The sequence below is a fragment of the Gobio gobio genome, assembly GCF_949357685.1.
Source record: "Gobio gobio genome assembly, chromosome: 22".
Lineage (NCBI taxonomy): Eukaryota > Metazoa > Chordata > Actinopteri > Cypriniformes > Gobionidae > Gobio > Gobio gobio.
Window position 1 is genome coordinate 34,931,061 of NC_137118.1, and position 13,833 is coordinate 34,944,893.

Below are 13,833 nucleotides of genomic sequence, written 5' to 3' on the forward strand. Positions count from 1 at the left end.
ATGATATGAGGGAGGAACACAGAGTTACAGAGAAAAGCTTGTGGTCAACAGATCTTCTGGTAGGATGTACAGGATCTCACCTGTCCTCCTCTGCCTTTATCTGAAACGCATCCTCCAGCCAGTCCAAGAGTTTATGGGTGAACTCGCTCACATCCTGCTGTACAAACAAACAAACCAATTCAAATCGTGAACAAATGTATTCCTGTTTTAACTGGTCTCAATTGGTCCAAGAAAATACATTTGCCCTTGCCTGCTCAGGCTTATCTATGATGCTGAGAGGGTATAAAAAGATTGACCCTTGGCACAAATATTGAGAGCTCTATAAATAGGTCCATTTTTTTTAGCATTTAGTTTTTTCCCTGAAGCCCACTTAGGATGTTAATCTAGTTTTTGTTCAAAAAAAATGTTGCGATTTCAAGATCTTAACCCATTTGCTGACCCTTAGAATGAAACAGGCTGTTTAAGGCTACTTTATCTCTAAAGGGGCGGTCACACTGCACTTTTCATTCCATTGACTTCCATCCATACGCATTCAAATGCGTCAGACCGGAAGCTCATGCCAAAAGTTTCGCATTTCGTTGTGTTCCAAAGTTCAAGCTTGGTGAACTCTGATCTGCGAAATCGCATCATGTGACAACGTGTGATCAATAGAAGATCGATACGTCATGGCGTGACCTCTTGGCTGAATTAAAATAATTCTATTTTTGAAGTAAAGTTGAGTAGATTGTATATTTGTTATATGCTCAATTCATGTTTATAAAAAAGACGCTCCAGAGAGTGACATTATATCACGACCGCTGGATATCCGATGGAATTTCACATGCTCAAAGTCTAGTGTGACCCCGGTTTAAGACTTTAAGATGTACTGTACACCTTTAAGACTATATACACTATATGTAAATAAGTTTTGTTATGACTAGCTAACCTCTTTGCAAAAGATATACAGTCAAACCAAAATTTATTTAGACACCTTCAACATTTTCTCACATCACAGTTTATTCGCTATAGTTTAGAAATTATAATAAAATAGGACAAGAACTCAGAGTTAAACTGTGTCAGAACAAATTCATCTTGATAATGTCAGATAACTTTGATAGAAAGGTATGTAATGGATTCAATCAACCAATCAGCTGTTAAATCTAAGTACACAATTAGATAATACCAATTTAGGTCAACCAATGACCAAGCAATGCTTAATTTTGTTCAGTCTGTGGTGTAAAAAGTCACATTAGCAATTAAAGAAAAAGCACTTAAGCAAAACATTGTTAGGTCAGAGTCTGAACAATTTTGTCCCAAATTTGTATCAATTTTACTGGTAGTCCACTGTATGAAGAATTGTTGGGTATAATATGTCACAGTTTACTTTATTTTGCTATCCTCACTTACATAAATTAACTATAGTGTCCTGCACCCACTAGAAAAAAATGATATCTGGTGTCTGAATAATTTTTGGTTTGACTAAGTAATGACATGCCAGTCACAGAATACAGAATATGCATTAATATGTACATTGTGGGCAGGCATATGCTAATATGTTAATTGTTTACTGTGCTAATGTTTAAAGGATTACGTTTTATTGTACACTTCCATTCAAAGTTTGGGGTCAGTAAGTTTTTTTTAAAATAAATTAATTCTTATTAAGCAAGGAAGCATTAAAGACATTTATAATGGTACAAACGATTTATATTTCAAATAAATGCTGTTTTATAAACTTTCTATTCAACAAATCCTGAAAAAAAAGTATTTTTAAACACTGATAAAAATCATGTTTCATCAGCATATTAGAATGATTTCTGAAGCATCATGTGACACTGAGGACTGGAGTAACATCACCTGGATTTTAAAATAGATATTCAAATAGAAAACAGCTATTTTAAATTGTAATAATATTTCCGTTTTACTGTTTCTACTCTATTTTTGATCAAATAAATGCAGTCTTGGAGGGCATAAGAGTTTTCTTTTAAAAACATTACAAAATCTTACTGACCCCTAACTTTGCATTCTAAATGTTAGGGTATGTCTACACAGAAGCACTCTTGTTTGTATTAAAAGAGCAAGAAAAATACAGTTTTTCATGTCTTTTAGTGCCTTACCTGCTGAGATTCACTGGACTTGAAGGCATCCTTGAGGATCTCCACGGCTCTGGACGGGTCCACATACTTCCGCTTGGAACCCACCAACAAGGAAAAGAGTCGCCTCAGCTCCTGCATGAAAGGCAGGTTCCTGTGCTCCTGTGGGAATGCAAATGGGGACCAAATTCTTAAATGGCACAGAGGAAAAAACAGTGTTGCCGCAGCTCAAACAGCAGAGCATGGTGCTAGCAATGGTCATTGGTTTAATCCCAAGGAATACACAACAGATAAAATGTCTGCCAAATGTATCAAAATGTAAATCAAGTTTTTAAATGTTTATGTGGTGTTTTTAATATGCTTTAAGACAAACCATGTGCACATTCATAAGTCAACACCATTGCTAAGTATTTTCTCATTAAAACTTCAGGGACCCAAAGACACAATCGCATGTGTTTCTTATCGCATCCTTGTAACCAATCATGTCAACTTGTGGGCGGGCTTTAGCATATCATTAACTATGACCACTCTGAAGCAGTGGAGTCTCAAGAGAAGCCAGGTTATATTTTTCTGTTGATATGAAAAATCGGGTACATTTAGCAATATAGTGGGTGAATTATGCATGATGTGTATTACGAAGTTATGATGAACTATATGTCTTTCTCCACTGACGTTCTATGATGTTCAAAGTGTTTCTAAGGATCCTGAGTGTTTGAAGGCAGCTGTCTTACTCTGAGATGGAGAACGGGAACATGGTTTGTGTAATATTAGCAACACATTATTAGTGGTTTAATAACGTAGTCAAGCAAACGGCTAATCATATCAATTAACGTTATGTGTCCGTAAAGAGCAATACCATTGTGCAGTTTTTACAACAGTAAAGTTGAGCGAGTGGATCTCTGAGCTAGTGAGTGAGTGGAGGCGGGTCCAATTTGCATATTCATGGATCTGTGTCTAATAAATCTAGTTATATTCAAGATATTTTAAGGCATGAAGATGGCACAGGAAAAAAAAAGTTTAAATATGTAATTTTGGTGATCAAAGATGAGTTTTAAGGGATGCAATTATTGACTACAAGGGGACTTTACCTTTACACTAATATAAGGTATGATGGCAAATTGTTGAGTGAATTTGAATGATGAAAGTTGATTAGTTGGGTCTGTCTGCTATCAGTTAAGGAGATCTCTGCCTTACAAACATCTCAATGCCACACAGGGGTCAGAAACTTTCACCTGATCACATCATCTGGATTTTCTTCCTCAGCATTAAATGATAATAGATTAAAGTTTAGAAAGAGCTTCTCCACTGACCCAGCAGACGAAAAACATGAGCAATAAGGAGAGAGAAATTAATGAATCCAGGGCTCTATGGTCTTCTATCAGTGGATGAGGTTAAGCTCAGATTAGCGGCCATGTCTGCTGACCCCGTTCGCAGGCTCAGGGTCCCCAGAGAAAGACCCGAAGACAGAAATCACACAGACAGCAGCCGGCCTGCTGAGCCGGACACCGTCCGCAACTTCTTCCACTTTAAAACACAGTCTGGAGGAGCTGATGTGACAGTTTAACAGCTAGAACACAGGGACCTTGATAAAGCACTTTCTCTGCTTCACCTCCTCTGGTCACAGGCCAGTCAAGATGGGTGAAAATCGCCGCTTGTAACAGCACGATAATGTCACCGCATGCAACTGAGGCTTTCAAACCAGGTCAAGCAAGGTCGCGGTTGCTGGAAGTGTGTCGCAGTGAGAAATGGAAGCTCTTGGCATGCGTGTTGTTGTTAACTACGGTGGACATGGGTATCGGGCGACAATCTCACCTTCTGATTGCGGGGCAAATCCTGCATCCGTGCAGGGGGGGAATAATGCAACACCAGCCTCTGGAACTCCAGCAGGTTAAAAAGAGACTGGAAAATATAGATAAAAAAAGATAAATATCAGCGTTTGAAAACAGTGTGTACCAGCAACGAATGTCAACACAACCTTGTGATGATACGTTAGACAAAACAAAAAGACTGCATGTGTTTCGCACAAACGCATTTGGCATTTTTTCTCATGCTTAGCTCAAGTGTCGCTACAGTGTCATTGTGTGAATGACTGATGTCTTGTTTTTGGTGACAGATTCACACATTTAGAGTCTCCTCGTCCAGATCTAGAAATCCACAGAGCTGAGAGCCAGAGCGGCTGCGGTTCTTACATGAGCAGAGGCTTCTTCAAGCGTCAGGTTACACACAGGAGGTAAACAGCATGTGACAGTACTCAGCAATCATTACTCAACTCTCTGCATGGTTCATGTTCTGACATCGTGTAACAGACACAAACAATCAAGCCTCAGTAGGACCTGAAGTCACATTCAAAGTTGTTGTAAAAAAGCCGATGCATGCACATAAATATGAGTGCTATATTAATACACTAAGCTGCTTGGTAATAGTAAATAGCCTACAGTTAGGCTAATAAACAATATTAAATTAAATTAATAAATAATATATAATAAATGTAAAACATGGTATATTTTATAATGTTGCTGTTATCACCATGTTAAAAAAACAACAATAACATACCCAAGGCCAGGCGTACAATTGTTGTTTTTGAGATGGTAACACATATGCAAGTCTTGGACATTACTATGAACAATATAATACCACATAATTTTGAATAATGAAGGAGAAGTACTTATTTTTATATTTTCATAAGCGTTTGAGGATGGCAAGATTATTTAAAATGTTTTTCTAATGCATCTTGTGCTCACCAAGGCTGCATTTATTTGATGAGTAAAACAGTAATATTAATGACAAATATTATTAGTTTTCTATTTCAATATATTTAGGGCCCAAGCCCTGAAAGGGCGCAGAGCCCTATTGTTCTTCCTCAGATTATTCTTTGTTTTTTTTTTTTTTTTTTTTTTTTTTTTTTTTTTCGACTTCTCGGGTACTTTTGGGGCACTTAACATGCTCGAAAACTCTTGAAACTTCGCACAGGCGTCGGAATGCGCGGCCATCAGAGCCGGACTGAAGCTGGTACACGGGCGTGGCAGGGGGGCTCGACAGCGCCCCCTAAAGTGGGGTCTGAAAACTTGGTCCATATATCAAACACACTTGCACGTACATGTATGAAACTCGGTACACATATAGACCTCATCGGGCCAAACAACTTTCGTGCTCATAGTTATGCGTCAGCCCAACAGGAAGTGAGCTATAATCGGTTGTTCGGAAAACCCATGCTCTGGAATTTAATATACTCCTCCGAGGCCATTGTTTCGATCATTGCCAAACTCGGTCAGCATCAAGTGAACATATCCAGGATGCTAAATTGCGAGCGGATTTTTGATATCTCAAATGGTTTGGCCGTGGCGAAGCAACGAATTTATGGCGAGAAAAGGGAAACAGGAAGTGTGTTATAACGTCAGCAAACATTGACTGATTTGGATGAAACTTCAGCTGTGTGTTCGTTGTAAGAGGCCGATCACATGGATATGACTTTTGTGAGTCAAAGTTATAGCGCCACCAACTGGCAGCAGGAAGTGTGTCACTTTCAAAAATGCTTTGAATCACCATCTTATTTTCACACGATTGACTTCAAACTTCATCAGTATAATGTGAAAACATGACAGATAGAGACATATGAAATGGATTCCTGAAATTTCAAATACTGTTGCCATGGCAACGTGTCAAAGTTTAAGAATCTTTTGGCTGTTTTGAGGCTCTTAGCATGCTTGAAATTGCTTGAAACTGCTTGAAACTCAACACACACATCAGAGATGTCAGTCAGTACACATTGGCAAAGCATCAGAAATGGGCGGGGATGAGGGCCTCTCTAGCGCCACCTTTTGACAAAAGTGGGGGGGTTAGTTTTATCTTCAGTTACCAAACTCGGTACATATATTGTTCTCTTCGAGCCGGACAACTTTCTAATTTACAGTCATTAGCTCCGACCAACAGGAAGTCAGATATTTTGGTTTTAAGGTGAATATTTATGTAATTCAGGGTCTGAGTTTTTACGTTCTCCTCGTAGGCGATTTATTCAATCTCCACCAAACTCGGTCAACATGAAACAAAGATACTGAAGATGCTAAAATGTGAACGGATATTGGATATCTCAAACGGTGTTTCCATGGCAAGGGATTAAATAAGGACAAAAAAGGGGAACAGAAATTCTCTGTGTCTGCTGCTCTCCCCTCAATGAACACAAGATGGCAGCATTGTATTAGTTTTGAAGCAGGATAAAAAAAAAACTTGTTTCTCTCTCTCTCTCTCTCTCTCTCTCTCTCTCTTGTTTGTGATTTTTGAGGACACAAATTTGTATAATGACATGGGTATTACACTGGTATTACAACGTGTATGTGTGTGTGTTTAAAAACATACTAAAACAATGTTTTATTCAAATGTAACCAAATAGCTTTAAAATAATCATACTATTTTTCAGATCAATATATTTATTTTATTTAATATATTTCTTCTGAATATTTATTCTCTGTCTGCCCTCCCCTCACTAAAAGGTAGCAGTGTTCCAAGCGCGACAAGACACAAGATAACACGCTGTATGCCAGTGTCCTGTGTGTGTGTGTGTGTGTGTGTGTGTGTGCAGGCCCGTCGCGACAAGGCAGGCAAACCAAGCAATTGCTTGGGGCCTCGAGCTGGCCTGGGGCCCCAAGACAGCGACAGGTTAAGAATAAAATGAAACGACAAACTGTGTGAGCGCCCCATTGATAGTCAATGCAGTAAAGTGCAATGACACTGTTATCGGGATCCCCCTTAAGGGGCCCCTCTCAGAAGTCGCTGACAGCAGCCAGCCAACCACGCGATCTCTGCTGTCGGCAAAATACAAAATCTTCGGATTTGAAGCGGAATTTTATGCTTCAGGAAGCCAGAAAAGAAAAAAGAGAAAGGAAGAGGAGGATAAGAAAAAACAAGATAGTGGTATGTGATAAATTACACTGGATAAAATAGCTCTACTTGTCTTGTACAAAAATGGTGTAAGTTTGCAGCAGGTAGGCTAGCAAAAATATGTTTATGTTAGCTATCGTTACCTGCCTGACGGCAAATGCTGCTTGTAACAGTTAGTGCAACTTTTTTTTCGAACAGACGGAATGACATGAGATTGCTATAGCTTTGTAATAGGTTTTGATGAAAGTGGCATAGCATGCTATACTAACTATTATTTATGCTATGCATAAATAACCTGGAATAGTTAATATAGCATGCTATATTAACAATTATTATAAACATTATTTTACCAGAAAGAGGCAGAGGAACATGATTTTTTTCATAGCTTATCTTAATGTGCTAGTGTCGGGATATATACGGTAGTGACAGTTTATGCAAATATGACATTATTTTTATGAGTTACCAATAGATCTTGAACAATTACTTTATTCTGTGGCAATTTTTACACTATTACATTTTGAAGTACAGTATCAGGACAACCCACATGTTTGACTGGTACTGTTTACATGTTTTACTGGTACTGCCCACGTTTTACTGGTACTGTTTATTAAACTATTTAACAAGGTATTATAGTCATCGCTTGCAACTTTACAATAACCATCCAGATAATGTTTATAGACAGTTTACAAACCAACTAGTAACCCTTAAATATTCCCAAAGTGTTAGGAATATCTGGTCCGTCTATCTATGTAAATGTAATGTTTATAGATGTTTAAAAATGGTTACTTAAAGGTTTAAAAAAAAATTAATGATACAGTGGTGTTTTTTGCAAATGTTTTCAAATTTTATGCACAGTATATGCAACAACAGTATTTGCACTGTAAACCTTTTTATTAATATAAAGTGTGGGTGAACCTAAACTGTATGGCTATGCTGCGGTATGCTGTGTGTGTGTGTGTGTGTGTGTGTGTGTGTGTGTGTGTGTGTGTGTGTGTGTGTGTCTGTCAGTCAGTGTTCTATCTGTGTGGATGCGTCTCATGTCAGCTAATCAAGGGACACTGACACACACACACACACACACACACACACACACACACACACACACACACACACACACACACACACACACACACACACACACACACACACACACACTCGACGCATAGATAGACTCGCGTCAGTTTCCTGCTCAGGAAGTAGCTCAAGTAGCTTTAAAAATATACTACAAATTACAATGTAAACATGGTTTATGAGAATATTTCCTGTGTCCCATAAATGAAATAGCTTTAAGGGGTTTGTGTGTCTGTGTGTGTGTGTGTGTGTGTGTGTGTGTGTGTGTGTGTGTGTGTGTGTGTGTGTGTGTTTGTGTGTCCACCAACTGGCAGCAGGAAGTGTGTCACTTTCAAAAATGCTAAATCTCTGTCTTGTCTTCACCCGATTTACTTCAAACTTCATCAGTATAATGACAAAACATGGCATATGTAGACATACGAATGGATTCCTGATATTTTACATACTGTTGCCATGGCAGTGTGTCAAAGTTTAATCATCTTTTGGCTGTTTTTGAGGCTCTTAGCATGCTTGAAATTGCTTGAAACTCAACACACACATCAGAGATGTCAGTCAGTGGAAATGGGCAAAGCCTCAGAAATGGGTGTGTTGGAGGGGTGTTTATTACAACATAATCATGGTTTATGAAGACATTTCATGTGTCCCCGTAAATCAAAATAGCTTTAACAGCATACTAAACAATTTAATAAAAATGTAAAAATGCAGAATGTTTTCTGTGATGGTAGGTTTAGGGGTAGTGTGTGTGTGTGTGTGTGTGTGTGTGTGTGTGTGTGTGTGTGTGCGTGCGATATGTAGGCTTAGGGGTAGTGTAGGGGGATAGAATGTACAGTTTGTACAGTATACAAACCATTAAGTCTATGGAATGCCATCTGCCTGTCTTTCCCCTTCCCCCTCTCTATCTGTGTGTGTGTGTGTGTGTGGGGGGGGGTCTCTCTCACCCTGTGAGTTTGTGTGTGTGCCTTTCTCTCAGTCCTTCCCCTCACTCTCACTCTATCATTGTGTGTGTGTGTGTGTGTGTGTGTGTGTGTGACTTTCTCTCTTGATGATCATAATTTAACCCTTTCATATAGGCTATCACAAATAACTATCACTTGAAATAAAAACGTCATGTGATGTGTTTGCCAAGATCACGTATGATGCATATGTCTTTAAATTAATTATTTACTGATATAATATAAATGTATTAAAACATAAATTTCACATGATTTTATAAAAGTGGCTATTTATAATAAACTTCCATAAAATGTAGACACGCATCTTACTCTTACCTAACACTGATATTAAAATCATCTTTGCAGTTTCTGTGATTTGGCTCCATTTATACATTTTTTATTAAAAAAATTTTATTGGACCACCCATATTGAAATGAAAGCATGTTTTATGGTGCATAAGATTGGTGCACAAACGGTAGCTAAGGTAGCTCAAAAACACATGAAGAGAAGTGTTAGAATAAAACCACATCAGCATTCGAATGGTATTCTGAACTCATTCCAATTTGACCTTTGACATAATCTGACATGAAATTCATATAAAATTTAATTGATCTCATAGATGTGGCTGTTGTGGTTTGTTGTCATAGCAGCACCAACTGCTGCAGTTAATGTGGTGAATTCAGATGACTTTGACATAGTCCTTTTATGTTTTCCCATTTTAAATGCCTATTGCCTGCTGTGCACAGTTAAACTGATGCCACCGGGGTGGCGGTGCCACCGGCTTGGGCCCGTCATCGCTGCTCGCAGCTTTAATATAAATTGTAATTTATTTCTGTTTCAAAGTTGATTTTTCAGCATCATTACTCCAGTCTTCATTGTCACATGATCCTTCAGAAATCATTCTAATATGATGATTTGCTGCTCAATAATTAGGGCCCAAGCCCTGAAAGGGCGCAGAGCCCTATTGTTCTTCCTCAGATTATTCTTTGTTTTTTTTTATTTTTTTTTTTTTATTTTTTTTTTCGACTTCTCGGGTACTTTTGGGGCACTTAACATGCTCGAAAACTCTTGAAACTTCGCACGGGCGTCGGAATGCGCGGCCATCAGAGCCGGACTGAAGCTGGTACCCGGGCGTGGCAGGGGGGCTCGACAGCGCCCCCTAAAGTGGGGTCTGAAAACTTGGTCCATATATCAAACACACTTGCACGTACATGTATGAAACTCGGTACACATATAGACCTCATCGGGCCAAACAACTTTCGTGCTCATAGTTATGCGTCAGCCCAACAGGAAGTGAGCTATAATCGGTTGTTCGGAAAACCCATGCTCTGGAATTTAATATACTCCTCCGAGGCCATTGTTTCGATCATCGCCAAACTCGGTCAGCATGAAGAGAACATATCCAGGATGCTAAATTGCGAGCGGATTTTTGATATCTCAAATGGTGTGGCCGTGGCGAAGCAACGAATTTATGGCGAGAAAAGGGAAACAGGAAGTGTGTTATAACTTGTGCAAACATTGACTGATTTGGATGAAACTTCAGCTGTGTGTTTGTTGTAAGAGGCCGATCACATGGATATGACTTTTGTGAGTCAAAGTTATAGCGCCACCAACTGGCAGCAGGAAGTGTGTCACTTTCAAAAATGCTTTGAATCACCATCTTATTTTCACCCCATTTACTTCAAACTTCATCAGTATAATGTGAAAACATGAGAGATAGAGACGTATGAAATGGATTCCTGAAATTTCAAATACTGTTGCCATGGCAACGTGTCAAAGTTTAATAATCTTTTGGCTGTTCTGAGGCTCTTAGCATGCTTGAAATTGCTTGAAACTGCTTGAAACTCAACACACACATCAGAGATGTCAGTCAGTACACATGGACAAAGCCTCAGAAACGGGTGGGGATGAGGGGCTCTCTAGCGCCACCTTTTGACAAAAGTGAAGGGCTTCGTTTCATCTACAATCACCAAACTCAGTATATATATTGACCTCATCGAGCCGGACAACTTTCTAATTTACAGTCATTAGCTCCGACCAACAGGAAGTCAGATATTTTGGTTTGAAGGTAAATTTTTGGTTAAATCGGGGTCTGAGTTTTTACGTTCTCCTCGTAGGCGTTTTATTCAATCTCCACCAAACTCGGTCAACATGAAACAAAGATACTGAAGATGCTAAAATGTGAACGGATATTGGATATCTCAAACGGTGTTTCCATGGCGAGGGATTAAATAAGGACAAAAAAGGGGAACAGAAATTCTCTGTCTGCTGCTCTCCCCTCAATGAACACAAGATGGCAGCATTGTATTAGTTTTGAAGCAGGATAAAAAAAAAACTTGTTTCTCTCTCTCTCTCTCTCTCTCTCTCTCTCTCTTGTTTGTGATTTATGAGGACACAAATTTGTATAATGACATGGGTATTACACTGGTATTACAACGTGTATGTGTGTGTGTTTAAAAACATACTAAAACAATGTTTTATTAAAATGTAACCAAATAGCTTTAAAATAATCATACTATTTTTCAGATCAATATATTTATTTTATTTAATATATTTCTTCTGAATATTTATTCTCTGTCTGCCCTCCCCTCACTAAAGGGTGGCAGTGTTGTGTTATTTTTTAAACTCTCTTTCTGTGTGTGTGTGTGTGTGTGTGTGTGTGTGTGTGTGTGTGTGTGTGTGTGTGTGTGTGCAGGCCCGTCGCGACAAGGCAGGCAAACCAAGCAATTGCTTGGGGCCTCGAGCTGGCCTGGGGCCCCAAGACAGCGACAGGTTAAGAATAAAATGAAACGACAAACTGTGTGAGCGCCCCATTGATAGTCAATGCAGTAAAGTGCAATGACACTGTTATCGGGATCCCCCTTAAGGGCCCCCTCTCAGAAGTCGCTGACAGCAGCCAGCCAACCACGCGATCTCTGCTGCGGCAAAATACAAAATCTTCGGATTTTAAACGGAATTTTATGCTTCAGGAAGCCAGAAAAGAAAATAGAGAAAGGAAGAGGAGGATAAGAAAAAACAAGATAGTGGTATGTGATAAATTACACTGGATAAAATAGCTCTACTTGTCTTGTACAAAAAAAGTGTAAGTTTGCAGCAGGTAGGCTAGCAAAAATATGTTTATGTTAGCTATCGTTACCTGCCTGACGGCAAATGCTGCTTGTAACGAACAGTTAGTGCAACTTTTTTTTCGAAAAGACGGAATGACATGAGATTGCTATAGCTTTGTAATAGGTTTTGATGAAAGTGGCATAGCATGCTCTACTAACTATTATTTATGCTATGCATAAATAACCTGGAATAGTTAATATAGCATGCTATATTAACAATTATTATAAACATTATTTAACCAGAAAGAGGCAGAGGAACATGATTTTTTTCATAGCTTATCTTAATGTGCTAGTGTCGGGATATATACGGTAGTGACAGTTTATGCAAATATGACATTATTTTTATGAGTTACCAATAGATCTTGAACAATTACTTTATTCTGTGGCAATTTTTACACTGTTACATTTTGAAGTACAGTATCAGGACAACCCACATGTTTGACTGGTACTGTTTACATGTTTTACTGGTACTGCCCACGTTTTACTGGTACTGTTTATTAACTATTTAACAAGGTATTATAGTCATCGGTTGCAACTTTATAATAACCATCCAGATAATGTTTATAGACAGTTTACAAAACAACTAGTAACCCTTAAGTATTCCCAAAGTGTTAGGAATATCTGGTCCGTCTATCTATGTAAAAGTAATGTTTATAGATGTTTAAAAAATGGTTACTTAAAGGTTTAAAAAAATTTAATGATACAGTGGTGTTTTTTGCAAATGTTTTCAAATTTTATGCACAGTATATGCAACAACAGTATTTGCACTGTAAACCTTTTTATTAATATAAAGTGTAGGTGAACTTAAACTGTATGGCTATGCTGGTATGCTGTGTGTGTGTGTGTGTGTGTGTGTGTGTGTGTGTGTGTGTGTGTGTGTGTGTGTGTGTGTGTGTGTGTGTGTGTGTGTGTGTGTGTGTGTGTGTCCTATCTGTGTGGATGCGTCTCATGTCAGCTAATCAAGGGACACTGACACACACACACACACACACACACACACACACACACACACACACACACACACTCGACGCATAGATAGACTCGCGTCAGTTTCCTGCTCACATCGAGTTCTCTTTTGCTCTTGAACAAACAATAACACAGAGGATTGTGAGTATTCTCATATTCGAGTCTTAAATTAGTTAAATAACGTCTTAAATGAACTTAAAGAGTTGTGAGGAAATGAGATGCGCGGGACCGCGCGTGAGATCCACGGCTGTTCTTAAAGTGACAGTAGCACTGATGATGCCTGTCATTAATGTTCATCAAAGAACAACGGGAACAGAGAAAATTGTAGCTTTAATGATGATTCATCTATATTTCATTTATTATTTATGCAGTTAAGGAAGGTTTGATAACTATTACATTTCTGTATAACAGGGAAGGCCATGGGTAAATATAACATTTATTATTTTGGTGATTTAGGTAAAATGGTTTAAAAAAAACACAGCAGAACCACAGCGCATCTGATATGACTGGCATAACGCTGGCGAAGTTAGGGACCGTCTGCAAAGTTACATACAACATTGAAACGTGTATAACGTTACCAAACTTCACTAGCATTTAAAGAGAATGACAGTCATAAAACTGACTGTAAAGTGTTCATCTAAGTGTCAGGTATGATGCACACATTTTGATATTTAATAAAATAAACTGTCAAATCATATGGAAATATGGATATGCATTATTTCACTTGGATACTGTTTGGGCTCTAACACAAAATATGCTTGATTTAAATGCATCGTAGCTGAACACTGATGAGAATATTTATTGAGAATATAT

The 13,833-nt window shown here is 38.4% G+C and overlaps 2 protein-coding genes across 4 annotated transcripts in view; one reads left to right on the plus strand and one right to left on the minus strand.

Annotated features, from left to right (window-relative positions):
* The window catches only part of serpinh1a (serpin peptidase inhibitor, clade H (heat shock protein 47), member 1a), a 290,988-nt gene that overhangs the window by 40,841 nt on the left and 236,314 nt on the right, over positions 1-13,833 (plus strand). The gene's annotated exons all lie outside the window — the stretch shown is intronic.
* The window catches only part of usp25 (ubiquitin specific peptidase 25), a 49,468-nt gene that overhangs the window by 27,509 nt on the left and 8,126 nt on the right, over positions 1-13,833 (minus strand). For all 3 annotated transcript variants that reach the window (XM_079804766.1, XM_079804765.1, XM_079804764.1), the window contains exons 6-8: positions 3,882-3,968; positions 2,094-2,231; positions 81-157 (exon numbers count right to left, since the gene is read on the minus strand). In XM_079804766.1, the coding sequence (XP_079660892.1) occupies positions 81-157; positions 2,094-2,231; positions 3,882-3,968 (302 nt within the window). The remainder of the gene's footprint in view (positions 1-80; positions 158-2,093; positions 2,232-3,881; positions 3,969-13,833) is intronic.